We start from the raw sequence: 27,918 nt of genomic DNA on the forward strand, positions 1-27,918 counted from the left end.
TGCACATTTTTTTTAAAAAATCATACATGATCACATAATGAGCAGAATGAGGAACACAGCCAGAATTAGAATGGACTGAAAATAAAGGGCTAGATCCCCAAATCATCATCATTTTAGAATTGCAAGGTTGGAAGGGACCATACGGATCATTGAGGCACTATGGGGAATCAAACTCCCAACCTCTGGCTCCACAGCCAGATACCTAACCTCTGAACTTTCCACCAGTTCTAATGAAGATGTCTTACAACAAAATGACACAGGACATATAATTCATAAAGAAATATAGCAGTGAATAGAAATCTGAACATTAATACTATTGGTTGTTGTGGGTTTTTCGGGCTCTTTGGCCGTGTTCTGAAGGTTGTTCTTCCTAACGTTTCACCAGTCTCTGTGGCCGGCATCTTCAGAGGACAGCACTCTGTGCTCTGGTGTAGTTGGTTTGGGAGTGCAACTACACCAGAGCACAGAGTGCTGTCCTCTGAAGATGCCGGCCACAGAGACTGGTGAAACGTTAGAAAGAAGAACCTTCAGAACAAAGCGAAAGAGCCTGAAAAACCCACAACAACCATTAGATCCCGGCCGTGAAAGCCTTTGCGAATACATTAATATTATTGTTCCACCTACTCTGTCCTGTGAAGTCAGTTAAGCTAAGACTATTTGAACCCTTATTTGAAAGGTAAAGCAAGCCAAGGATATTAACCTGGTTGCGCATATCAGTAAACAGGCCTCTCTATCAGTGTGGACATGTTATGTTCCACCAAATGTTCCTCAAATGCAACATCTGTGAGCTCCTGTCAACACAGCAAGTAGTGACTGATGATAGAAAGAGCCGCTTAACACCTGGAAGGCCAGATGCTGCCCATCTCTTCTATATTCCATTTTATCTATCAGTAGTTTCAGATGGGAAGCTTGCTTCTTGTTGAGGGAGAACTTGAATTTGGATCTTCCCCCACCACTCAGAATCCTGACAGTCTAACCACCATTCCAGTGGTTCTCAACCTTGAGTCCCCAGATGTTCTTACACTACAATTCCCAAAAATCATGGTCAGCACACCTAGTAGTGAAGGCTCCTGGGAGTTTTGGTCCAAGAACATCTGGGGACCCAAGGTTTGGAATCACTGCACTATTCTATACTAATTCTCACATTTTGCTACATCCCTATGCACAGGTTCTGATCCTGGCTTGTTAAAAGCAGAAATTGTGCAGTCCATTCATTTCAAATATTCCAGGGGTATGATAATGGAGAAAGGGCTATGAATTTGTCCTCTCCAAACTCAAATCTTTATTTCCTTCTCCTTGTATTGTCACCATTACTACTAATAATAAATGTCTAGTACAGCTAAACTCCCCAAGCTTTGATGTCATTTCAATTAGTTGAGACCAGCAATCCTTTTGTGGTCAGTTTCTGCAAGTAATTAGGTGTCCTGTTTTGCCAGGGAATGTCAAAGATGGAGCAAGATATTTTTTCCTGACCTTTTTTGGTATGTTTCGAACTACACATCTGAGGAGTGCAGAGCTTTTTCCTTGTGTGGGGTGACTTGCTGAAACATTTTTAAAATAAGAAATAAATAAATAAATATCAGAAATTGATTTGTTCTGCATGGTGTACTAGAAGTGTCATCTTCTAAAAACAGTTGGTAGTTTTGCCATAGGTGGATGGGAATGAAGAGCTCACTTTTGCCTTTGTTACAGGCTGAATTACATCACTTGCCGTGTCTTAGGCTGGGAAAATGGGGGTCTCCAAGTCTGCTGTTAAACAGAAAAAGACTTATTTCGTAGTCTGAAGATCCTAACATATAAAGGGAGGGAGGGCTTGGTTTAAAAATCAGAAAAGGTTGGTGTTGCCCGATGACACTCTTAAGAAATGGGGGGGGGGAATGTATTAAGGTTAACTAGGTAGCATTGATTTGACTCAGAAACAGGCGTAGCATAGGCATCCTTCAGTCTCGAGAGACTATGGTAAGATGCTCTGTATCAAGAAGTGTCCTCTCCAGAACACAAAGCCTGGGTAAAATAATATGGAGGATAGGCTGTTACCCAAGCAGCAAATCCCCCCTCTCCATGTCGCTGAACTATTCCAATGAAAAGGCAAGGGCCAATACAACTGGCTCCAGCAACGTCGCAGGAGTTGGGCAGAACGACACGAACTGCCTTCGGGACTCCAGCTCCGGATTTTGCCTTGAGGTTAACTCCTGAAGCCTTTTCCATGAGTGGATATAGCCACAGGGCAGTGGAGGTTTAAAATCAGAGTTTTCCTTCTCCTAGACGGGCTGCCTTCCATGGCTAACAAGCCCCACCTACCTACAGACATATATGCCACTATACCAGCGGTTATAAATCTGTTAGTTTCCAGATGTTATCGCACTGACTTCCATCAGCCTCAGCCCGCCTGGCCAGTGATCAGAGGTAGTGGGGGCTGGACGTTCTCTATCCTTGTGCACACACACACACATATATTCAAGTATGTTTGAACAAATGGACCCATAATTTTTGATATGTATGTTATTTGCTGATTGGTATTGGGGGAAAGCCCAAATTCTAATTCCTCTGAAATCTGAGCCGCAGGGGGAAGAATCTAGAACCATTCAAGTTCACTACCTCAGAATTATTGAGAAGCAAAATGGTGTGTGGAAAAGGTGGCCAAACGTGAGGCCTTCTGGTTGTTGGACTGTAATTCCCACCATCAGTCCCTACCAGCTGTGTTGGTTGGATCTAACAATCAGGCAGCATCTGGAAGGACATAATGCGGCCACGCAACTCTTTAGTTTATTGTCATAGACCTCTTGACTTTGAAGTTCCCTATGGGGTCCAGATGGTCTCTTGCCCTCACCTAACCTCCAAACCTCTTGAAGAAAATAGTGTGCTTAAACCTGCACAGTACTGTACAGTGAAGGAAGTGTCGCTGGAAATGAAATACCAGAAAATGGGATTGTTTTCTATGCTAACACTCAGTATTTTCTTTCCTTGTGTTTGACAGAAAATGCAGGTTCTCTGAAGGTCCTTTTTGGGACACCAGAGTTTGTGGCTCCAGAAGTTATAAACTATGAGCCTATTGGGTATGCTACAGACATGTGGAGCATAGGAGTCATCTGCTACATCTTGTAAGTCATCTGCTGTGTATATTGATCTTGAATTTACATACACATGCACACTAACACTCCTTACTTGCATTCCTAAGTTTCTGTATATAGTACAGTAAATGAGAGCATATGCAAGAGGCTCTGGATTGTACTTTCCCCAACACCCCAGCTCTTCCTTCAAATCCTCTTTTTATTTGAAACACCACAGAATATGTAAATAAATCTGGACCATTGGCATGTTAATGTGACATTCATGAACCAAATAATGTTGTATTTTCACTTATTCTGTACCCAAAGCTTCAATGTATTCCTCAAGAGATATCCATTCACAAGTCCTCTCATTGCTTCCTAGAATTCTGCTGTTAAGTACTGTTTCACCTTGTTGCTTGGAGATTTGTGGAAAGGATAAAGAATTTCCAAAATTTGTAAGCTGTATTATTTTGCCCATGCTATTGTGTAATGTAGCCTTTCCCAATTCTTTGAGCCAAAGGAAGAACTTCCAGTTATTTCTCTCATTTTAATGTTGATTTTCTTTTGTTGTCTATGGGAAAGTGTGAAGGCAGGAGGAGAAGGGGATGACAGAGGATGAGATGGTTGGACAGGGTCATCGAAGCTACCAACATGAATTTGACCCAACTCCGGGAGGCAGTGGAAGACAGGAGGACCTGGCGTGCTCTGGTCCATGGAGTCACGAAGAGCCGGACACGACTAAACGACTAAACAACAACAATACCAGTATCTATAAAGTAATGCCCTGTGCCAAATATATTAGAATATATAAGATCTGGAGTCTGCAGTGAGACATTAGATGTTACAGCAGAGTTTTGGATCTTCACGCCCTCTCAATTACCAGTGCTGTATACATAATCTATGCCCCTCTATTTTATTAGCATTTTCCAAATTCTGTTCAGAATCCACATCGCCAATCCCTCATCCACTTTGAGTCCCTCCACTTCCAAAACTCTCAGTGGCTTGATACTCCTTCAGGAGCTAGTTTTTTGGATGCACAGGAGGAAAGGGAGGCAGACTTCCATCGCACTGGCCAGCACAGTTTATGATCTAGCCACAGTTCTAAGCTGTGGTTAACTTTTTATTCATTGAATTTTGTTTGAATGTTTTTATTTGCATTTCATGGCATGTTTCTGTTTTCATTAATTTTTCTGCATGAATGTGGTTTTTTTTATGACTACTATGCACGCTGAGTAAAATATTAACAATGTTCAGTATCAGTGTAATGGAGGATACCCTATTTTATAATCTCTGTATGATAATGTCCTTACTGAAAATTTCATTGTTAATACAGTACTAATTATTAAAGTATTTCTCTTGTTTGGCTTTCTAATACCCGCTTTAGCTTAATGACCTTTTCATTTACACCCCTTTACATGGTGAATGTTGTTGTGGGTTTTTTAAGAACTGAACTGTCAACTTCAGCAACTGAGAATGTGACTACATTGCAAAATATCAGGCAGTTCAAAATGATATTTTTTTTGCACCTACATGATACTGTATAAAGTTAATTGTGTGGAAGCTAGCACTTTTTTCAATGATATTCTTGTCTTTTTGTTTCCAGTGAGCACCCACTGTCTCTCCTCTGAATACTGTAGTTTTTCTACTTTTTTCCCCACAAATATGCTTGTCAAGTTTAGCACATTGTCAGATGAGTACTGCGGCCACTTTCCCACCTAGCCCTGATGGGAAAGTTTCACTGGCAGCCAGATAAGTTAGTCACTGTCTGTTTATTCTCCCCTCCCCCTGCCTTCTTGCCTTGGTGGGAAAGTGCTGAGATGCAGATGCAGTTGAGCAGGCTGGTCAATGTTTGTTGCCCACTTGTAGCAACCTCTTATCCATTTCTCTCCCTTCCCGCCCCCCCCAAACACTTTCTTGCAAAAAGCCTTCCTGAGATGCTGATGAAATTGACCAAGCTAGTCAATGTTTTCTGCCTCTTATTAACAACTTCTTGTTTCTCCCCCACCCCAACCATCCCTAGCCTTCTTATGTGATCGGAGAGCTTCACTGGAAACCAGACAAAATGGAGAAATGTAGTCCATTTTACTAGGATACTAAAATGTGCAGCCCTATGTTGCTTCAAAAGTTAAAAGTTAAAAAAAACCAGTGCCCAAGTAGTACAGTGAAGGGATATGAATGTTATACTTCCTCGCCATATGGAAACACAAATTTTACTGTTTTCATATGGAAAATGGGGCTTTATTCTTCCTGTCATGTGTACTTAAAGCTCTGGTAGCTGATAGTTGCAGTAGATGACCTGAGAGAAGGGATAATGGGAGAGTGACAGAAGGGAAAGGATGAGGAAGAAGGCAGCATTAATAGGGTTGATCTGTGATTCCAGGCAAAGTTGTACCAATGGGGATGTACGGTGTGAGCCCTTGCAGTGGGGAAATTTATCTTCCTGGTTTGGCTGGCTAGAGTTATTTCAGCAGCAGAAGCTACCAGGGACATGGTTTTTGAAAACTGTGGAGCAAACCAATTTCATCTGGTGTTCCTCCCTGTCTAGGCACACCCTCAGATGGCACCCAGAGACAGACAGAGAGAGAGAGAGAGAGAGGTCATTCTAGCCAGCATTTAGTCATGTCATTTCCACTAGTGCCAATAATGTTTGATCCAGAATGTGTACAAAGGGAAATCTAATCATGCTTCCAGTTTCATAAACTTAAAATCTTTGCACAACTGATTGTGTGACTATGTGATAAATTCCTTCTAGATTTTCTGCAGCTGCTTATTGAGGTATTACACAGGGAAAAAAAAGAATGCCACAGCGACCAGTTAGATTTCCAGTGCTAACTAGTTTATCTGAGTACTCAGAAATCATATGCACGTCCATTCACTCCAACATTCATGCTTACATATCCCACTATCTAGATGGCTAGGCCAGATAAAGGTGTGGTGAGAGAAACAGGGCTCCATTTTTATCCTTGTAGGACATCTCTCAAAACAAGAACTGCACCCCTTCTTTTACACTCTTTACAACTTTAGGAAGCCTCCAATTTCATCATTGCTTCCACATCACGTCTTCTTCACATGCTTTCTTTCTTCATTGTTTATCAATTTGTTGCAGTCAGTTTACCGCTTGTAAAATGTTCCACTTTATTACAGGGTGTTCCTGACATTTGTACAGACTGTTTGCTCTTTGTGAGGTATATCTTGTCTAATCCAGATGATTGATCAGTAGAGGTTTTTCCAGACAACAACCCTTTGGTCAGACTTTTAATCCTTTACTTACTCTATTTCCCATTGTTTCGTTTCATTTAGTCGTTTAGTCGTGTCCGACTCTTCGTGACCCCATGGACCAGAGCACGCCAGGCCCTCCTATCTTCCACTGCCTCCCAGAGTTGGGTCAGATTCATGTTGGTTGCTTCGGTGACACTGTCCAACCATCTCATCCTCTGTCGTCCCCTTCTCCTCTTGCCTTCACTCTTTCCCAACATCAAGGTCTTTTCCAGGGAGTCTTCTCTTCTCATGAGATGGCCAAAGTACTGGAGCCTCAGCTTCAGGATCTGTCCTTCCAGTGAGCACTCAGGGTTGATTTCCTTTAGAATTGATAGGTTTGTTCTCCTTGCAGTCCAGGGGACTCTCAAGAGTCTCTTCCAGCACCACAATTCAAAGGCATCAATTCTTCGGCAGTCAGCTTTCTTTATGGTCCAGCTCTCACTTCCCACAACCTCTTCTAAACAACTAGCCACACATCTAGGGATCACAAGTACAAAAGAGAAAGTCAACATCATTCTGCTGACACACTGATTTTCCCCCCACTAACATGATGTTAGATTCAGGTCAATGATCAAATAAATGAAGAGGCCACCTAGGTAGGTCCTAGGTTTTCTCATACCTTTTGGCAGTGCTCAAGCATTCTCAGGTGGTACTTGTCTAACCAGCCTTTTCCCTTGAGATTGTGCAGTTCTGATGGTAGGGTGTCTTGCCTGGCTTTCACTATGACACTGCTGATAGTGATACATAACTTTCTTCTGCTGCTATAAAAATGGAATCTGTAAGAGGCTAAGGTTTCCTTGCCAGGAGGATGCATTGTCTGAGTACCTGGAAAAACCTTTCCAATAAACAACTCCAGGTTTTAATAGGAACTGCATAGCTTCAACTCCACAATACTTTCTTTTTAGCAGATGCTACTAATCTTTGTCACTTTGACTTCAGCACTGCAGAAAGGAAATAGTTTCCATGATTTATCAAAATACTGTTCCATTATTCCTTTATATGGCCAGTAGATAAAGTATATATCAGAAAACTGAGCCAAGAAAATCTGTGGTAAAAAATGAAGACACTCTACAGATAAATTTTGTTGTTATGTTCCAGGGTTCGTTCTTTCTGGATTTTGGATTCATCCCCAATATTTTTTTAAGCACTAATATTTTCCCTAGAAATGTATTCACGGCAATACTTTTTAAAAATAAACCTGCTTTGTCTCTTATGCTGTGGGACAGTTACCTGGGCATTCAGTTCCACGGCATATTCAAAAGGGATAAAAGGTTTTGGCCCTGAAATCTGGGGAGTGGGAAGCTGCTATACTGGCAGTCCTATTAGCAAATGTAAGGTAAAGAGCAGGCATCATTCAAATAAAATATTATAGGCTTAGAAGCTTAGTAGGTCAAATATGCATTTTAAAAAAAACGTTGTGTAATCTCTAAAGCCTATCCAAGAGGGGGCAAGGAAGATCATCCTAGGATGGGTGTTTTGAGGCTTAAGCACAGTTACTGAGAAGAACTTTCTCTGGATCCACTCAAACGCTGTAGAAATACTGGTGGGAAAATACAATTTTTATGGAATATTGTTCAACTTTGTTGTACAGTCATGGTGTTGTACATCATGACCTGTTAAGTCATGGAATTGCTCTTTACTAGTTACCTTACCTACTGTGCTAATTTGACCTCTTTCAATAATAGCAATCCATTCTTTTCATGCTGGTAGAAACTCTTATACAGTAATTTAAATTCCCCCAGTATCTAGTCAATGTTAAGGTCTACTCTCCCAATGGCAGTTAGGGTGCTACACAGTGAGGAGAATGTGCATTCGCTTGCTGTGAAATTGCACTGGGGAGTTCAGGTTTCCCCAGGTCAATTTGAATTAACTTGCCACACAGGGAGAGAAAAGAAAGCTTTGTTTGCAGTTTGTTAATTTAGTTGTCTTGTAGCCCATCAAGTGGCATAGTTTCAGGAGAGCTATTTAATACGCTGTAATAAAGTACAAACAAGGAGAGAGTACTGATTTTCTGGCCATTTCCTTTGCTTGCTCTCTGTTTCACTCTCCCACCATCTAGGTGCTCTAGCACTTCAGCACTGGCACCAAGCTATTTTAAAAAAGAAATAAAGGATATCATTTGCAAAGATCCAGTCCAGGATTTCCCACACACACACACTTATTTTGAAACACAGGTGTAGCTAGATCTGCAGTAAGTGTTTGGATCTGTAGTATTATTTGCAAAGATCCAGCATAGGAGAGCTGAATCGGGGGGGGGGGAGGGAAGCTTCCATATTTTTCTGCATCAGATCAATTGATCACATCATCTGAACCAATGTGATTTCCCCCCCCAAAAAAGTAGAAGCTGCAGTGGTAGAGGAGAAAACTGCAGGGAGGGGGGAGTCTGGGTTGATTCACATTTTCCTTTGCATCAGTGATCAACAGAAAATATGTGAATCAGCCAGCCAAAACCTGTAGTATTCCCTGCATTTTTGCACCCTTAGTTGTGTTAAGGACAACACAACGTAGCTGAATTGAGAAAGGATATAGATATATTTTTCATCCTGCTTGAATATAATCTTCAGATTAATTCAATTCCCACAACAGCACATATTCACTAAAATATATGGTTGAATACTTTGTGTATACCGTATCCCTGAGAACCAGCATAACATCTCCATTGCTTATGGCATAGTCTTATGTGTAGAAAACATTTATTAAGCATACTGAGGAAGATTCTGTGTGGGTGATATGTGTGTTTCCTTAGTGTTGTCTGGCCCCTAAGCGCCCAGAGGCAACTTCTTAATTACCCTGATAGCCTTGGCTATGGTTATCTTTCAGCCAGATTTGGACCAGACAGCTCTTCTGTTCTCTGACAATGTTTCAAGCAGAGAATTGTCTTCTGTAGCATAGGCTTCATGGCCATCCTGTCTGATACCCTTTCGCACTAAATAAACATTAATTCTGCTTAGACTGTGTATTATTGACTTGCCACAGTTATGGCCTAACGTGAGTTTGTCAATGTACTAAATTATTTCATTCCTTTGTGAGAAAAGTCCAAGTGAAGTGTATAGAATTTGAATTAAAAAGATTACACTGTCATAAAAACACATTTCTTCTTTCCTGGGATTGTATCAGTTTATTGGTTCCCTCTTGTGGCGAAATAATAGAATTTGTCTACTAGTTTGCCAGATTTTAAACACACTGAAAAGAGTGAATACTTAGATTGACATGTTGGGACATGATCAAGGAAGCCATGGCTTCCAAGAACTCAAGAGCTGGCCCAGAAGTCTCTGCCTCCGCATGAATATTGAAATCACCCAGAACCAGTAGCTCTGGGAATCTCAACATCGCCGTGGAGACAAAGTCCGCCAGCTCCGGTAGGGAAATGGCTGGTAAAAGCACTGGATGGAGCTGGAAGAAGACAAAACAATGCCTTCAGAGAAGCAAAATTCTACTTCCATCTCAAGAAGCTAGGTTTCAGTTACTTAGATTTTTTTTCCCTTTGCACTCCAGTACATTTGGATGTAAAGAAATATACAGTGGGTTGCTTCCTGCATATACTCTTTGTTTGTGTAATCTGTACACAAAAAAACCTATGCTCATCCCTGAGTGCCTTCTTTTGTATATGTATTTGGTTGACCAGCTTGTTCAACTTTCTGGGATCTCATCTATTGGATATATCAATGTGCTAATAATATACCTTACATCTTTTCCTAAGATGGTATCAACTCTTATCTTTGTTAATTCTGACACACCTTGTTTTTATTTTAACTCTCAGGGTCAGTGGGCTTTCTCCTTTCATGGGTGACAATGACAATGAAACCTTAGCCAATGTTACCTCAGCCACCTGGGATTTTGATGATGAAGCTTTTGATGAGATCTCAGATGATGCCAAGGATTTCATCAGCAACCTTCTAAAGAAAGACATGAAGTAAAGCTCTTCCATATACAATGCCTTACTAATTACTAATATTGCATAACATTGTGTAATTGAAAAATTGTAGGTAAAGATCGTTCCTAACATACTAAAAGGTTTTAAAATGTTAAGTTACAGTGTTGATAAATTACCTCTTACTATAATACTAATCCCTGTTATTCATCTACATTGCTATTCATCACCATCACCATGGAATTTTCAATGACAAGCAACTAATGTGGAGAAATAGTTTATGTCCAGTTCTTACCCAGTATTGAAGAACAAGAGGAATAATGTAATTTGAATGTAATTTGAATAGTCAAATTACATTAATTTGACTATTTTACTAATTCATGAGTGCTTACATTTCATGAAGAATACCATATATAAAGTTATGTTTTAGGGCAAACTATTATCATTATCATTGGTGAATATCACCTATCTTGTACTCCTTGGTGATTTTAAAAATTACTTTGCTCCATAAGACACACTTTTTCCCTCCCAAAATGTGGGGCAGGAAGTCCGTGCGTCTAATGGAACAAAGGCACAATTTCATCGCTGCTTGCCCCGTGGGGGGGGCGTCGCAAGGGTCCGGGTGAGCCTTCCAGGACCCTTGCAAGGCTCCCCCACCCCCCACGGGGCCAGCGCCGGCGAAATCGCCGGCTTCCAGGTGGGGGGGAGCGTCGCAAGGGTCTTTGAAAGCTCACTCAGACCCTTGTGACGCTCCTCCCACCCACCCACGGGGCCAGCCCTGGCGAAATTGCCAGGTTCTGGGAGTGTTTGGAAGCTTGGGGAGCCTCCAAACACTCCCAGAAGCTGGCGATTTTACCCCCCCTGGCCCCGTGGGGGGGTGGGAGGGAGCGTGGCAAGGGTCCAAGGGAGCCTCCCAGGACCCTTGCCAGGCTCCTCCCACCCCCCCCACGGGGCCAGCCCTGGCGAAATCACCAGGTTCTGGGAGTGTTTGGAAGCTTGGGGAGCCTCCAAACACTCCCAGAAGCTGGCGATTTTACCCCCCCTGGCTCCATGGGGGGGTGGGAGGGAGCGTGGCAAGGGTCCAAGGGAGCCTCCCAGGACCCTTGCCAGGCTCCTCCCACCCCCCCACGGGGCCAGCCCTGGCGAAATCGCCAGGTTCTGGGAGTGTTTGGAAGCTTGGGGAGCCTCCAAACACTCCCAGAAGCTGGCGATTTTACCCCCCCCTGGCCCCGTGGGGGGGGTGGGAGGGAGCGTGGCAAGGGTCCAAGGGAGCCTCCCAGGACCCTTGCCAGGCTCCTCCCACCCCCCCACGGGGCCAGCGAAATCGCCAGGTTCTGGGAGTGTTTGGAAGCTTGGGGAGCTTCCAAACACTCCCAGAAGCTGGCGATTTTACCCCCCCCTGGCCCCGTGGGGGGGTGGGAGGGAGCCTGGCAAGGGTCCAAGGGAGCCTCCCAGGACCCTTGCCAGGCTCCCCCCACCCCCACCCCCCACAGGGCCAGCCCTGGCGAAATCGCCAGGTTCTGGGAGTGTTTGGAAGCTTGGGGAGCCTCCAAACACTCCCAGAAGCTGGCGATTTTACCCCCCCTGGCCCCGTGGGGGGGTGGGAGGGAGCCTGGCAAGGGTCCGAGGGAGCCTCCCAGGATACTTGGCACGCTCCTCCCACCCCTGCATGGGGCCAGCACCAGCAAAATCGTCAGTTTTTGGGAATCTTTTGAGGCTTGGGAAGCCTCTGAAGAGTCCCAGAAGGTGGTGATTTTGCCCCCTCTGACCCCTGAGGGGGGCAGGGAGAGTCTCTAAAGGGTCCTGGAACACACCCTAGGACCCTTTAGAGACTCACCCTGCCCCCCCCCGCTGGGCCGGGGGGGGTATCACCAGCTTCTCAGACTCTTTTGAGGCTTGGGAAGCTTCAGCAGAGTCCCAGAAACTGGCAATGTTGCCCCCTCTGACCCCCGGGGGACAGGGTGAGCCTCCAAAGGGTCCTAGGGTGTGTTACATAAGATGGACCTCTCCATAAGGCTCACCAATTTTTAGGAGAAGAAAACTAATTATTTTTTTCCTGTTTTCTTCTCCTAAAAATTTGGTGCGTCTTGTGGAAAGGTGCGTCTTATGGAGCGAAAAATACGGTAATTTAAACATTTCTAAACCATTAAATATTTCTAGCTGCCAAGAAAAGAGGGAAGCAAAATATGAGATGGGTTGACTCCATAAAGGAAGTCACAGCCTGAATTTGCTAGAGTGGAGCAGGGCTGTCAATGACAGGACATTTTGAACGTCACTCATCCATAGGATTGCCATAAGTTGGAGGCAATCTGACAGCACATAACAACAACAAAGCCATCCTCTATCAATGTATCTTAGGGCAGAGTACATTGAATTTTTTTAAAAAATCCCAAACTGAGAAGAATAAATCACAATTGAGTTATGGTCAATAAAACATAAACACTTGATCAAATAGTCAGATCTTAGCGTGGTGCTGAAATTAGGCCACCACAGAGGCCAGCCAGACCCCGGGGAACAGCATTCCTTAATTGGAGAGCCACAGATGAGAAGAATCTCTGTTGCATCTAAATGCAACGGGTCACTTCCAGAGGTGTTAAACAGAGGAAAGCTCCCTTAATACTTGATCAGGTATATACAGGAAGAGGCACTGCCTCATATATCAAGTTCCCAAACTGTTCAGTGCCTTAAACATCATAACTAACATGTTAAACATGGGCATTTGAGAACAGAACCATATCTGCACCCAGTGCAGTTCCTTACAAATGTATATTATATAGCTTATGTATGATGTTCCTGCCAGCAGACTAGCTTCAGCAGTTTGCACTAATATATTTAAGGATAGTTTAATACAGGGTTTGTTGCAGAAATCTAAATGGGAAGTTACCGTTGTCTAAAGTTATGTGGCCAGGTTATAACTGTCCAGAAATAGTTATTGCTGAGCCAACTGAATCATCTTAAAGATTCTAAGTCCAGATAGGTCTCTAGGAACAGTGATAGATCCAAGGTTTAGGGGAAATCGAACCCCATTCAGAACCAGTCCTTTACCCATTTCCCAGACTTGAGAATCAAGAACAGTCAGAGTCCTCATCTTGTTAAAAGTCAGCTCCAGTTTACTGGCCATAATCCAACCCCTTACTGCATCAAGGGAGCACCTGCATACCTTGACTTTGACAGACAAAAATAGAATTGGATATGATAAGTGCATTGGTAGCATCCTCTCTCAACCTCTGCTGAGTTCACCCTGCTGCTTTATATAGATGGTAAGCAACTTGGGAACCTGCTAAATAGCCCCAGGGCTGAACAGGAATCCCTCCACCAATTGATTCTGCATGTAGGAGTGAAATTACCACAGCAATGGGCTTCCAGCTCCCACCACAAATAACCAGTGCAGTAAGATACCATAGGTGTTGGCAAGATGCTAGATCAGAAGGGCTGCACTCTCTGTCTTTTTCCCAGAAAATTTCATCCCTCATGGCAACCAAATTATTCCAGGCTGAGAGCCCAGGTTGAAGGAGACTAGAATGAGTCGGAGTAATCTCTTTCAACTGAAACTCACCAGCCTTATTGTCATGACTTACTGTCATAGTTAGACATGCCCAGTTGTGGAATTTGGATTTTTCCTCATCATTTAGTGCTACTGGTTTTACAGTATACAGTAGAATGTCTTAAACTTAGAGGTAGCCATAGGATAAGTGGGACTTTTATCTCAAATATTTGATGAGCTGGTAATGCCTGATGGAGGTGGGTGGGTTAACCCTTGGAACAATGAAAGACCATCTCAACAACAACAACAACAAAAGTCTCATGCAGTGTCCCTTTTTTTACAAGTTCTATTTGGTTCTACCTCTGATCTAGAGTAGACTGGATGAAGATTAAATGAGAAGCATGTATCAAGTGATAGACAAGAGCTTCTTGAATCACGGATTAATTGTCCTAAAGTAGGAAAGGGTGAGCAGTGTCATGGACTGGTTCTAGGACATTGTGTTTTTCTTTGCAAAGAGTATGTGTGCCTTCCACATTAAAAAAAAAATGAGCATGCCAGATTCCAGCTGCCTAGAAGAGGTTGTGTAATGATGATCCACATTGTGATACTAGAGTAGCAAACACATTCCTGTCTACATCTTAATATAACTGCACGTGCTCTGCAACTTTTAACTTTGTTCTCTCTAAACTTATAGGGACCGCTTAGATTGTTCTCAATGCCTTCAACATCCTTGGTTGCAAAAGGACACCAAACACATGGAAGCCAAAAAACTGTCCAAAGACAGGATGAAAAAGTACATGGCTAGAAGAAAATGGCAGGTAATATAGTGGATAGGAATGCAGGCTGCAGATTTTGTGTCTTCCATTTGGGGAGGGGGAGGGACATAAGTACTTTGGTTGCAAAGAAACATGCACCGCTTTGCAGGAAACCTTTTGCAGGACGTAGTAAATAGAGCCTTGGTTGCCTTATTCTCCTTCCATGTCCTACACAGTACTGAAATACGGACTGAACTAATTCAGATTAATAATCTTGGTGGCGTTTTAAAATATACATCTCTTTGCACAGAGCCTGTGCACAAGAACTCCTGAGTTGTTAGGCTAGATATCTCATGATATTTTTTTTTTCCTCTGAGACCACTTGGGTAAATGAAGAAGGCTGAAGAAATTGCACTGCTTTTATGAGAAACACCAGTCTAAGGAATAGGAAGGGAGAATTATGCCATTCTGAATTATGAGTGAATTTTCCTGGTGATTTATCTCTCAGGATTTCTTCATTAAATGATGATTCTGAAAAATGTAGAATACCAAGGCACTCAATTTGGGGCTGGGAATGGGAAATGCAGCTGTCTTTAAAAAAGAATAATTTAAAAAGCCCTCACCTAGCTGCCTAGTAGTGCAGGCTGGCCTGACAATGCAATGGTGGAAATCCTCATGAAGAATCAGTCTTCCTCTCTCTTTGCCACCAGGCCTCCTGTACTGACTCTTATAGCACTAAAAGGCTATGCACAATTCTGTGATTTCTCAGCCTGCTTCTCAGTTTATTGGCATTCTTGGGATAAGGAATCGTGAGAATGGATTCATAAGCATTTCTCTGCTACATTACAGAAAACTGGGAATGCTGTTCGTGCCATAGGAAGACTGTCCTCTATGGCAATGATTTCTGGCCTCAGTGGGAGGAAGTCCTCTTCAAGCTCCCCAACCAGTCCTGTTAATTCAGAAAAGACAGAAGCAGAAGGTACAGATATTTTGATAAAGTCTGAAACTACAATCAGGTACTGTACTTCTAATGGAGTGCAGATACAAGGCATCTGCAGAGGGGCCTAGCCTTGCTAAGCCCAAGTTAAAGGACATTATATGTTTATTCATTGATATTGAAGCCTATATCTGCACTGTGATTGTTTTCACACTGCTGTATCTGAGTATCAACATTGGGAGTGAGCAATCTCCAGAGGTCTACTGGAGTCTACAAGCACCTATCTCAGGACCGTGGAGGGTGGCTCCCTTAAAATATATGCACACCTACCCTGTTTTTACTGAAAAATTAAATCTCAGGGTGGTGAGAGTATGGGGACTGTCTTTGGGCCCCTGGGCCTCTATGTGGCCCACAGGCCACAGATGGCCAATTTGGTCTCCATCCTGCTGTTCACCTTATATATCCTCCTGAGCACATGGAGAATTACTGTACCATCATCTTGAAGGCATTCTTTGCTGGCATTTAACTCTCTGTATGACAGTGGAGAACAATATGGCAAGCTTCAAAAGATTCTTAACACTCTTTTTGAAGTGTCATGGACTTGGTACACACATGTATCCTTTTGAATACAAATTATTGGGGAACAACAGCAGAAAGTTAGGAAATGACTGTTTTTTTTATATTCCTCTAGTGGGCTTTCAATTGGCATCCAGTTGAGGGATCACAGACGCCTTAAATAATACAGAACAATGGTGCCTAACCTCCTACCTGGCTTATGATCATGTATATTGAATGGCTCATTTTCAGGTGCAGTCTTTTTCTGTGACTTTGACTGTGTACCACAGTGCTCTGTCTGCAAACATACCCCTTCTCTTGGCAATGTTACCTGGCAAGGATACCTTCTTTAAGCAAAATTATTAGTGATGATCAGGCTCATGCCAAAAAAACTCTCCTTGCCAGCTGCATTGCCAAGAGAAGAGGAAGCAGTATGTTAAGTGAAAGGCTTCCAGATCAGATAAAGGAAATAAAATAATGTAAGCTGTTAGAGGGATGTGGTGGCACTACAGATTAAACCGCAGAAGCCTCTGTGCTGCAAAGTCAGAAGACCAGCAGTCGTAAGATCAAACCCACGTGATAGAGTGAGCTCCCGTCACTTGTCCCAGCTCCTGCCAACCTAGCAGTTTGAAAGCATGTAAAAATGTGAGTAGATAAATAGGTACCACCTCAGTGGGAAGGTAACGGTATTCCATGTCTAGTCACGCTGGCAACGTGACCACGAAAACTGTCTTCAGACAAATGCTGGCTCTATGGCTTGGAAACAGGGATGAGCGCCACGCCCTGGAGTCAGACACGACTGGACTAAATGTCAAGGGGAACCTTTACCTTTACCTAAGCATCACTGAGTTCAGTGGGGCTCACATCTGATTAGGGATCTGTAGGACTGCAGTGCAGGTGAAAGGTTTGACCTTATTACTAAGGCTGTGTGCACATTCTTCGAAAGTTTATCATCACTAGAAAAGGTACAGTATGAATTGATAACCAGGTATATAATACAGCCTTCTACTCCTGCCACTATTGGTGTGCAAGCTCTATAGACATATCTAGGCAGCAATCAACTGTGGTACATATTAGGGCCTGGATGCTGTTGGATTCCAATACTCATCAGGCCCAGCCAACATCTGGAGGGTCACCAGTTCCTCACCCCTCAAAAAGAGGTTCCCCAATAGAAGTGAATGACACTGGTGGAAGAACCTACTCCTGTCACAACATTGTCAAAATGTTTATCTGATTGTGAGCATTGAAGGCGGTATCCCTGAGTAATTCCTCCCAAGAAATACGTCCCACTGACCTCAAGCTTTCTGTCAAGTAAGCTTCTTTATGACTGACCACTCAAACAAGCAAAGCAATGACTCGGTACTTCATTAAAATAATCCATTAAAAACTAACATGAAAAAAATAACACAAAGCAGAACTTTGTCAGCTTGTGTGGGGTTATTTATTGGAGGGAATATTTTGGCAATAATTAAACTGTGAGATATCACAGCCATTACCAGAGGAGCATCTCTGTAAGATTAACAGAGCATTGTTTACTTCCTCTAGATGACACTGCCAACAGTCTCCTGGAAGCAGTTGATGAAGAAAGGTCCCATGTGAAGCCATATTTCTCTAAAACAATTCAAGATATAGAAGTTGTGGAAGGCAGTGCAGCTAGATTTGACTGCAAAATTGAAGGTACTCGGTTTTCAGAGATGCATTGTTGATGGCTTTGTTTTTAGCTGCTCTGACATTAGTTTTCTTTCTGTATTGCTCCTTCAGTATTATTTGCCTTTGGATGATTTAAATCTTATCTGTCAATTGCCTCCACTTTAAACTTCAAGAAGCAATGCTTCTTCATGAGACACACTGCAGAATACATTTTGAAATGAATAGATTTACCTCCGTTAAGTGGAACAGAGGAATCTCAGCGTGTGCTCAAGGGAGTTTCTCTGGATTTCAGCACAAGATTTAGTTTGAGCCAAGAAAGCAGGTGCACTGCATAAGCTTAAATGTACCCTAAAGACATATCTTTATAGCAGAAGCCTTTACACACCTATAAAGCCCATTGTATTCAGTGGAACTCTCTGCAAGATAAATGGGTGTAGTATTATAGCCTTAGTCTTTTCAAAGCCATACACATGTATTTAAGAATCATGTCAATGCAAGTAGCCAATGTACCTTAACTATGTTGTAAAAAAAAACCTAGTTGTTTCTTATTTGTCCCCAATAGCTTCATACTATGAGTAAAATAAAAATAAATTAGAATAAACCACCTTTTAAAACAGTTGTACTTTTAAGCTCCCTGAATGTATAGGTTCAGTGTGCTGAGCACAAAAGCATAGGTGTAGCCATAGATGGCTCCATGTGAAAGGATGAATCTAGTGAAAGGCTGAGTTTAGCTGAAACAACATGTGCATTTAAAATGCTTAAAACACACTTTAAAGGGCCTCTGTAAAGGCTAGTTTTCATGTCACATTACAGATACAGTGGGGTCTCGACTTACGAACGGCTCGACATACAAACGTTTCGACTTACGAACCGCTCTCATAGGAATATATGGACTCGACTTACGAACTTAGATTCGAGTTACGAACTCTCTTTTTCCCTTTTTTTTAAAGCTAAGTCATCTTAGGTTAAAAGGAAAAAAGAAAAAATACCCCCCTCTAGTGGCAGAAGGCGGAATAGCAGCTTCCCATTAGTTTCTATGGACGAAAAGAGCAGATACGGATTAAATGGTTTTCAATGCATTCCTATGGGAAATGAAGATTCGACTTAAGAACTTTTCGACCTGAGAACTGCCTTCCAATACGGATTAAGTTCGTAAGTCGAGACCCCACTGTATCTGCTAAATAGGCACCAATGTCTCCAAGGGGACTGTACAAAGGGAGACAAGCAATTTCAAAGCAGGAGTGGAGAACTGATGGCCCATGAGCCAGCCTCAACACATAGGCCTTCCCAACCAACTGACATGCAATCAGAGGTGCCTCCCATCCTTCACTCCAGCAGCAGTGAAGACTGAAAAAAAGCTTTCTATGAGAGCCAGTGGGAGTCTTCTAAGTTTTCCATTGATTCCCAAGGGAGGATTCTTTAAAGCTTAATTGCTCTAAGAAAAGATTGAATCTGGGGGGAGTACATGGCTTTGCCACCACCATGTTTTGCTAGAATCACATTCAAGGATATATATATATATATATATATATATATATATATACACACACACACACAACACATTCTCATCTAACATTACTTGCTATGGTAAACACAGCTGAATGTACTTACTTCCTCTAGTGGGTCAAGCCAAGGATTTTCAAAGAAAAGAACACTACAATAGTTTTAATGGCTTGGTTTGTGGCATCTGTTCTTTTTCACCCTTTTCCCAGGTTACCCTGACCCAGAGGTGATCTGGTACAAAGACGAACAATCTATCAAGGAGTCCCGGCACTTCCAGATAGACTATGATGAGGACGGCAACTGCTCTTTGACTATTTCTGAAGTTTGTGGGGACGATGATGCCAAATACACTTGCAAGGCAATCAACTGCCTTGGAGAAGTGACTTGTACTGCAGAACTCATTGTGGAAACAATGGGGAAAGAAGGAGAGGAGGAGGAGGAGGAGGAGGAGGAGGAGGAGGAGGAGGAGGAGGAGGAGTGAAATAAAACTGAATGAAAGATTTGAGAAGTTACCTAAAGACTTTTTGAGGCTCATGAAATGTGTTATTGAGTCATGGGTTCTTGGTTTGTTTCAACAACATACTAAGATGATACCTGGTTGTGTTATTTATGGGCATTAACTTAAATTAGCAAGCACTTTAAGTGGTTGTTGTGCTTGGATTTAGTTTAAGTTGAAGCATCAGTTACATAGCCCAATAAATGAAAGTGAATATACCATATGAAAGCAATCTGCCATTCTAACCACAGTCAACAATTGATTTGTTGACCTTACAGACCGGGAGAGTAGGATTGGTTAAGTGCACTAATTGTTTTATCAATCAGAACAATGGAATACTTGTGATACCTGGGATCCAATTGTCTTAAACACATCTGCACGTTACACAAGTCCTGTTGATGTTCCATGACATTGGCGGAACTTGCTTGAATGCAAATGTATGTCTTTGACTCTGACTTCTCTTGCCAAACATAAGTACGTGTATATTTGTGACCACCCCATATAACATTTGCAAATAGTTATGTGAGGAGTTTTTTTTCTGCAGCAGCATTTCAACTTTCATAATTTTCATGAAAGCATTCTGTTTTACTAGTTTACATTCAGCCATTACAATTTGTAATTTTAAGTCAGAATGCCTATGTTTAAACCAATATAATTATCACTTAAATAAAGGGAACTAATTGAGCTTGTACAGTATCTAAGCAGTTCCTCTGGACTGTTTCGTGATTCACAAGTTTAGTGTAATTGCCCTAGTCTATAAATTTAAAGGCAACTTTTCCATTAATTTCTTTCTGTCATAGTTGGGCAGTGAATATTCTTCCTCCTCCTCCACTGAGAATCATTTTCCATAAATGCCAGTTCTTACACCATGTTACTAACACGAGGAAAAAAGCAGGTTCTGTCAGTCTTCCACCAAAGCAGACTGGTGCACGTAGGATTCCGCAAACCACTAGAAACCCCAAATATATGTTGTTCACATCAATATCATGGAAAATGTATTCTGTACATGTCAGTGGCTTCTCCTGAATGCCTCACCATGGCCTGATATGATACCAAACAGTTTTTCACTGCACCTACCATGGACAGAAAAAGTGATAGAAAATCAGATCTCCATTTTACTTATCTGACTGCCAATTCCTGCCTGGACAACTACATTAGATACAGAAAAGCAATTTTGCAGCTAAATTAAGAAATCAGAGTTTTGGCATGTGTGCTGCTGCAAACTCATATGTTACATAAAGTCAGTGCCTGTGTGCTATAACTTGGGTTTTTAACCTATTTGTAATTTTATTAGGCTATTATAAAAGTTTGTTTTGTTGGTAAGAGGCCGAAAGCTGGAGTAACTAAGGAAAGAGCCTAGTGCTTCTCTGGAATGTTTTTTTAAAAAGCCCACAGATTTGCTCCATATCTGTGAGGCTGATGCCTTAAAGTAAGAAATAAAATAAAGGTTAAAAATCAGCAGAATTAATAGTAAATAATTACCTCTTTCCTAAAGTGATGTAATACTTCCAGATTTGTTAGTTTTGCTTTTCATTCATAATCAGTTGCTGTTCAGAGGCTGTGAAACATTATATGTAATTAATTGCTTCCCAGACTTCTGTTAGTGATTTACCTCTCTGTAAGTTAAATTGCATAACTCACCACAGCAATGCACCACCAAAGAAATGCTGGTTATGTTAGGAGAAAAAATGCCACAATAAATTATGCAATTTAACTTACGCACATGTAAAACATCAACAGCAGTCCGGCAAATAATACCTGTCTACTCTCATTTTGATTGTATGGCTTTTCCCCACTTTGTGTGTAAGCTGCAAACATTTTAACAGTTTTTTAACAAGGTATACACAACAAAGCTTTCTTTAGCTCATCAAGGCAGAGGGAGAAAACTAAGTATACTTTCAAACAAATGTATTTGTTATCATCTTTAGATTGTTTGATATTACCTAGTATTATGTGTTCTTCTTTTTGCTCATCGGCCTGTTTGAATGCAACCCTTCAAAATGCTGTATATGAAACTCACTCACAGTTGCTGTGGGTTTTTTATAACTGCTTTTGCTGTTTCTGCTAGGTTAAGGTTATCGGCATGTCTTTTCTTTTCAAAATGAATAAAGAATTTTTCTTCTAGTAAAACACAGTAATTTCCAGTTTGCCACACATACTTATATATTTTTTAGTATTATGTAGCGCATACAAAGTATTTTCTCACATTTTTCAATGTGTTAAAAACAATGGGGTGTATTTTTTGCATACCTTAATTAAAAGTATGCTAATATTTTCCTGGTTTCTTAAACCGTATGAGCTGCAAGATATGAGAACACTACAACTGTAGTTACTCACAATTTCTCAATAAACAAATACCACAAAGCATACTAGCATAAATTGTAATTTGTTCTCTTCAGTTCGATTAGTTGCATCTCTCTGTTACCAGTCTATAATGACTGCTGCTTTAGCTGGACATTGAGTCATGGCAACTGGACTTCTTTCTTGAAACATTTCGCTATTCATCCAAGCAGCTTCTTCAGTCTGAGGAGAGTTTGTAGAAGATCCCTGATATATCCTCCAAATTGGCTTCAAGTCTCCCTGGTCTGAATAGGCTTATTAGATGGACAAAGGACTGGGAGTGAGGGATAATCTCACTTCTACAGTCCTTCTTTCTCCACCCATTGTCATGGGACCTTGATGGTCGTTAACAGTGATCTTTCTTGTGTGTGTCCCTAATTCTTCTGGGGACTGATGAAAAGGCAGCATGATAAACAGGAGATAGATTGTATCTAAGGCCTCCACCCCAGTTGAGTGAGGGATTTTCTATATGCACATGTATGGGCTCCCTGACCCCTCTTTCAAACCATCTATCTTCTAGTCTAAAATGAGTACACCTTGGTAATCAAATAAGTGTCCTTTGCCCTTCAAATGAAGGAACACTGATGATTGTGGTCCTGAGCCATTGCTCCTCCTGTGCCGGGCCATTCTCCTGTTTAGTGGTTGTTTTGTTTCTTCAATGTGGAGCTCCAAACACTCCTCCTTGCATTGGACCACATACACTATATTGCCCCTGTTGTGTTTTTGTGTCCGGTCTTTTGGGTGGATGAGTCTCTGCCTTAGTGTGTGGGTGTGGGTTTGAAGTGAATGGGTATGTGGTGTTTACCAAAAATCCTTTTGAGCTTTTCAGACACATGTAAGGAATGACCAGGTTCTTCCTTCGGCTCTGGGTCTCAGACTGTTCCATCGTCTTCCTGGGTCGGGACATTGCCTTGTTAAAGGCCCATTTTGGATATCCACACCCCTTAAGGGATGCCCATCTTCCTTCTTTTTGGCTTCTGTGGAGGTAAGGATGTTTCTTGCTCTGTGGTTTAGTGTTCTGATGACCCTAGTCATCATTTGTCCTTCATTTAAAAGAAAAAGGACACTCGTTTTATGACCAAGCACTTTTAAAACCAGCACTTTTAATTATGCCCAGAACAGAAGCCCATGAAGCTGCTGTAATGGGGTTTATGGGATCTCTGTAATAAGCCCCAGTTAACAATCTGGCTGCAGCATTTTGGACCCGCTGAAGTTTCCAAACACTTTTCCAAATGTAGCCCCATGTAGAGCATGTTGCAGTAATCCATCCAGGATGCAGCTAAGGCATGTGTTACTGTGGCCAAATCAGATCTCTTCAGGAATGGGTGCAGATGGTGCACTAGTTCTAACTGTGCAAATATACTGCTGGCCACTTCCTAAAACTTGGCCTTAGCTTTAAAAAGGGAACCAGCAAAAGTGTTTGAGGTATCTTGTGTCCAAAGGCCTGCTTAAATAAAAAAGTCTTTACCTGTCACTGGAAAGATAGCAGGTAGAGGCCAAACCTGGTCTCTCTTGACAAGGAGTTTTCTTGGAACAGCCACCAAAAAGGTCCTCTCTTAAATCCCCACTAAATGGGCCTTTGAAGATGGTAGACACTCTCCAACAGATGGGCTTGTATGGGAAGCTACCATCATTCACATGACCTAGGTTCAAGTCCTATAGGGCTTTATAGGTCATATTTGTGCCTCGAGACAAACATTTAGCCAATTGGTAGCAAAGGATGATGAGATCTGTAGTAAAAAATATTGGAAATGACATAGGAGTCCCAGCCTGTTCAACACAAGTACAGTATCTGTTTTGGGAGTAAAGGTTAGTCTGTTTGGAAGAGGTTGAAAACCTCCGCACTGTAACAACCTAAACACATCCTCAAAAATAGGCCATTTCACAATAATTAAATCTGGTATAGCTGCCCTGTTTACACAGAAATTAGTTACGTTTTCAATTGTAAACAAACTGACAAGAAGTCCAATGAACACAGATTTAATTCCAAGCAAAGATGCAACAGATTGAGCTGCTCTTTATGTGGAAACAACAGACACACATCCCAAAACAAGCAACAGATACTTGTAACAGTTTTTTGCATTTATTGCCATGTGTTCACGAATACCTGCCTTTCACATTTTATCTGTTTCTCCCTACAAGTAACAATTATTGTCAGTTTCTTCACTCCAATAAAACAAATTATTTTTTTCTTGGCTGATATTTATGTTTCCTCCAAGAAAGAGATCTATTTATTTATTTATTAGACTTATTACCCCCGCCCCTCTAGACAACGTCTAGAGGGGCGGCTTACATGAATAAAAACAGAACAATATAAACAATATAAAATCATCTAAAACACAGTTTTAACACCTATTTCTAAGCAGCATATAACCAAGATGTCATAACTCAAGCAAGAAGGATGGGGATCAATTAACTGACTGGAGGAAAGGCCTGCCTGAAGAGCCAAGTTTTTAAATAGCTTTTAAAAACACCCAGCAAGGGTGCCAGTCAAATTTCAGCTGAAAGGGTGTTCCATAGCCGAGGGGCCACTACCAGGCCTCTCTCGGCGTTAGGCCCCCCAGCCGTCCCTGCTAGCTATATCAGGTTATTCGGCTACTGTAGATCTAGGTGGAAGAAGACGATCTGCCAAATATCGAGGTCCCAAACCGTTTAGGGCTTTGTACGTAATCGTTAGCAATTTGAAATCAATGCGGAAACGGATGGGCAACCAGTGCAGTGCAGCCAGAGTGGGGGAGATATGCTGATATTTTCTCACCCCACTAAGAAGCCTGGCTGCTGCATTCTGGACCACCTGAAGTTTCCGCAATAATTTCAAAGGCAGCCCCACGTAGAGTGTATTACAATGGTCTAATCTCGAGATTACAGGTGCGTGGACTAGAGTACTGAGCCCCCCCATCAAGATATGGTCGCAGTTGGGCAATCCGCCATAGATAAAAGTAGGCCCAGAGTGGTCGAATAGACCAGATGGCCGGGATATAAATCAAATAAATAAATAGGCGGAATGGACCACAGACGCCACCTGGGTTTCCATGGTAAGCGCCGGGTCCAGATGTATCCCCAAGCTGCGGACCTCGCTCTTTGCGGTAAGGATTGTCCCCCCAAAAGAAAGGGAGTCACCCACCCGCTAATAGAGGGACCACCCACCCTCAAGACCTCCGTTTGTCTGAGTTCAGCCTCAACCCGTTCAGCTGCATCCATTGCAGTACAGACTCCAGACAGCGCTGAAGGGACAGAACAGCATCCACTGGAGTAGGTGAAAAGGAGATGTAGAGCTGTGTGTCATCAGCGTACTGATGGCATGATGCCCCACACCCCCTGATGACCTCACCCAGCAGCCTCATATAGATATTAAACAGCATTGGAGAGATGATTGATCCCTGTGGAACCCCACAATTGAGGCTTCATGGGGCTGAGACATTCTCCCCAAGCTGTACTCCCTGGGGACAGTCCTCCAAGAAGGATCGGAGCCAGGCAAGCGCCAGGCCACTGATTCCCAACTCAGAGAGCCTCCCCAGGAGGATACCGTGGTCGACAATATCGAAGGCAGCTGAGATGTCAAGGAGGACCAACAAGGACATATTGCCCCCATCAGCCTCCCTCAACAGGTCATCCAACAGTGCGACCAGTGCCGTTTCTGTACCATAGCGTGGCCTGAAGCCCGACTGAAATGGGCCCAGAGCATTGGTTTCATCCAAAAGTGCCTGAACCTGGTCTGCCACCACCCTCTCGACCACATTGTTAAGGAAGGACACATTGGCAACGGGCCTGTAATTTCCAATGTCATCCGCTGCCAAATTTGGTTTCTTCCTAATGGGCCTAATGAGTGTCTCCTTCAGGGCAAGGGGGACCTTGCCCTCCTGGAGAGACCCATTAATTATTGTGGTGGCCCATTCAGTTGTTACAGGCCTGGCTGCTTTGATTAGCCAGGCCAGGCGAGGGTCAAGAGAGGAGGTGGTGGCCCGACAGCGATCAAGCGCCTTGTCCACCAAATCTGGTGTCATAGGCTGAAAGCAATCGATAATTGCCGGGCAAGGCGGAGCGCTGGACATCTCAGCTCTATCCATTGTGTTTACGAAGGTGACTTATAGCAGAAATCAAACGGAACAAAAAGAATGAAAGCATAAAACATAACATTAATAGAAAGGATTTAAAACATACCAACAGAATAAATTATATAACTCCTAGGCAGTGAGATCAGTTACCAAAGGTTCCTCATCAGATGGGAGTTGGGTTGACTCAGGAGGAAAGAGAACAGAGACTTGTGTTTCTTTGTTGTGATGCAACAATGCAACCGGGAAAATGTGAATGGATTTATTATGAAGTTGCACCCAGGCAGTTGGGTTTCCCAGATTAATTTGTTTCAGCTGACGACACAGGACCAGCAAAGATGGAGGAGGATTATTATCTTGCAAGCAAAGATGATTGCAGTTTAAAACCTCTCCTCCTTAAACCTGTTGCCTGTGTATAATTGTTTTCCTCTTCCCCTTCCCTTTCTTTTCTTTTAACTTAAATGCTTGCTTCAATAAACTAGTACTGCTGGTAAGGGGAGGAGGAGGAGAGAATCGACAGGGAGGAGAAGGAAATCATGAATCAGCCTAGTTTCCAGCTTGCTTAGGTAACTGCTCCAACCTTGCCTCCTGCAGAACTATCTTAAAAACAAGAAACCAGGCTGATTTATAACTTCCTCCTCTCTTTCTACTGGACTCTTGATCTTCCCCCCTCCCCCTTTGGTCACCAGCTGTTGTGGTGCTAGGACAGCAAGCCTTAAAAGAGAAAATACTAAAAAAGAAATGGAAGAGGGAGAGGAAAACAAGCAGATTCAGGTACCATTCAAATTACAGCCAGTTTCCCTGATCTCTGCCTTGCTCGTTGCTGCTCTAGTGGGGCTTCGAACAGAACAGCTACAAAACCGTCCACACTGGCGCAAGTGATCACAGTGCCTGAAACAATGCGAATGCATTTGATTCCAAAAAGTAAATGCTCCAGTGATGGAGAAAGAAAAAAAAACTAAGGATTGGAGGGAGAAAACTCCAGTTTGATTGTACCTCGTGTTGTAAACAGATAATAATGTTAATCTGTTTGTTCCAGGTCCTAGAGCATTTTTCGTATTTTTGTCAATGTAGTTATCTGTTAGGTAGTTCAGCCGGGTGTTTTCTTCTGAAATAGAGTTCTTGATGTACAGGTACCAGCAGTGAAGAAACACTTGTTTGTCTGAAACCTTGACGGGGCTTTGTGTATTGTTACTATTAAGAGAAGATTATATCCTGCCTCCCATGTATAATGCACTGTATGTAGACTTAGCAATGTGTAAAATAAACCAACTGAAACCAACAAAAGAATGCTGATTTACCTAATGTGGAATTATGTAAGTTAATTAGAAAAAGAAAAACTGCTAAGGTTTTCCTGCCTCTAGATATGGAATCAGTACCTCCTCTAGTGAGTCCTGCATCTCCCATAAACTTCCATGAATGAAACTATCTAATTGCACAGGGAAAAATTAGCCGCAGAGACTGAAGGCACCACATTGGGAAGAGTCATGGGCCATGCTTCCATTGGGATATTATTTCCTATATATTCCCTACTGTTTATTTGAAGGTAAAAAGAATTTATATCTTACAGAGATATTTTGATTGAAAAGAAATAGTTGTCAAATTTTAAAATGTGTGTATGAAGTGCTAAAATGATTGGGGGGGGGGGTTTATAGAAAAGTAGCCCTGAAAATGAAACTTCTTTCATACTTGAGTCTTGAAAAACCTTTGGTCTAGATGGGCGGGGTATAAATCTAATAAAATAAAAATAAAATAAATAAAACCCTTTTTAGTGTACCAATTAGCCAGCTCTCCAGTTAAGCGTTAAGATCATCAGGGGAGGCCTTTCTTTTCGTCCCATCACTCTTCCAGGTACATTTGGTGGGGACACAGTAGAGGACCTTCTCTGTCTCTGCTCCCAAACTCTGGAACTCCATCCCAAGAGAGGCCAGGCTGACCCCATCTTTGCTGTCCTTCCACAAACAAAG

General features: G+C 42.3%; 1 protein-coding gene across 8 annotated transcripts in view; it reads left to right on the forward strand.

Annotated features, from left to right (window-relative positions):
- The window catches only part of MYLK (myosin light chain kinase), a 272,240-nt gene extending 250,314 nt beyond the window's left edge, over nt 1-21,926 (forward strand). For all 8 annotated transcript variants that reach the window (XM_072985155.2, XM_072985164.2, XM_072985149.2 and 5 more), the window contains 6 exons: nt 2,978-3,101; nt 10,069-10,221; nt 14,358-14,481; nt 15,268-15,397; nt 17,456-17,587; nt 19,273-21,926. In XM_072985155.2, the coding sequence (XP_072841256.2) occupies nt 2,978-3,101; nt 10,069-10,221; nt 14,358-14,481; nt 15,268-15,397; nt 17,456-17,587; nt 19,273-19,544 (935 nt within the window). In that variant the 3' untranslated portion in view covers nt 19,545-21,926. The remainder of the gene's footprint in view (nt 1-2,977; nt 3,102-10,068; nt 10,222-14,357; nt 14,482-15,267; nt 15,398-17,455; nt 17,588-19,272) is intronic.
- The last annotated feature ends 5,992 nt before the right edge of the window (nt 21,927-27,918 follow it).

This window comes from Pogona vitticeps, chromosome 1 (genome assembly GCF_051106095.1).
Source record: "Pogona vitticeps strain Pit_001003342236 chromosome 1, PviZW2.1, whole genome shotgun sequence".
Classification (NCBI taxonomy): domain Eukaryota; kingdom Metazoa; phylum Chordata; class Lepidosauria; order Squamata; family Agamidae; genus Pogona; species Pogona vitticeps.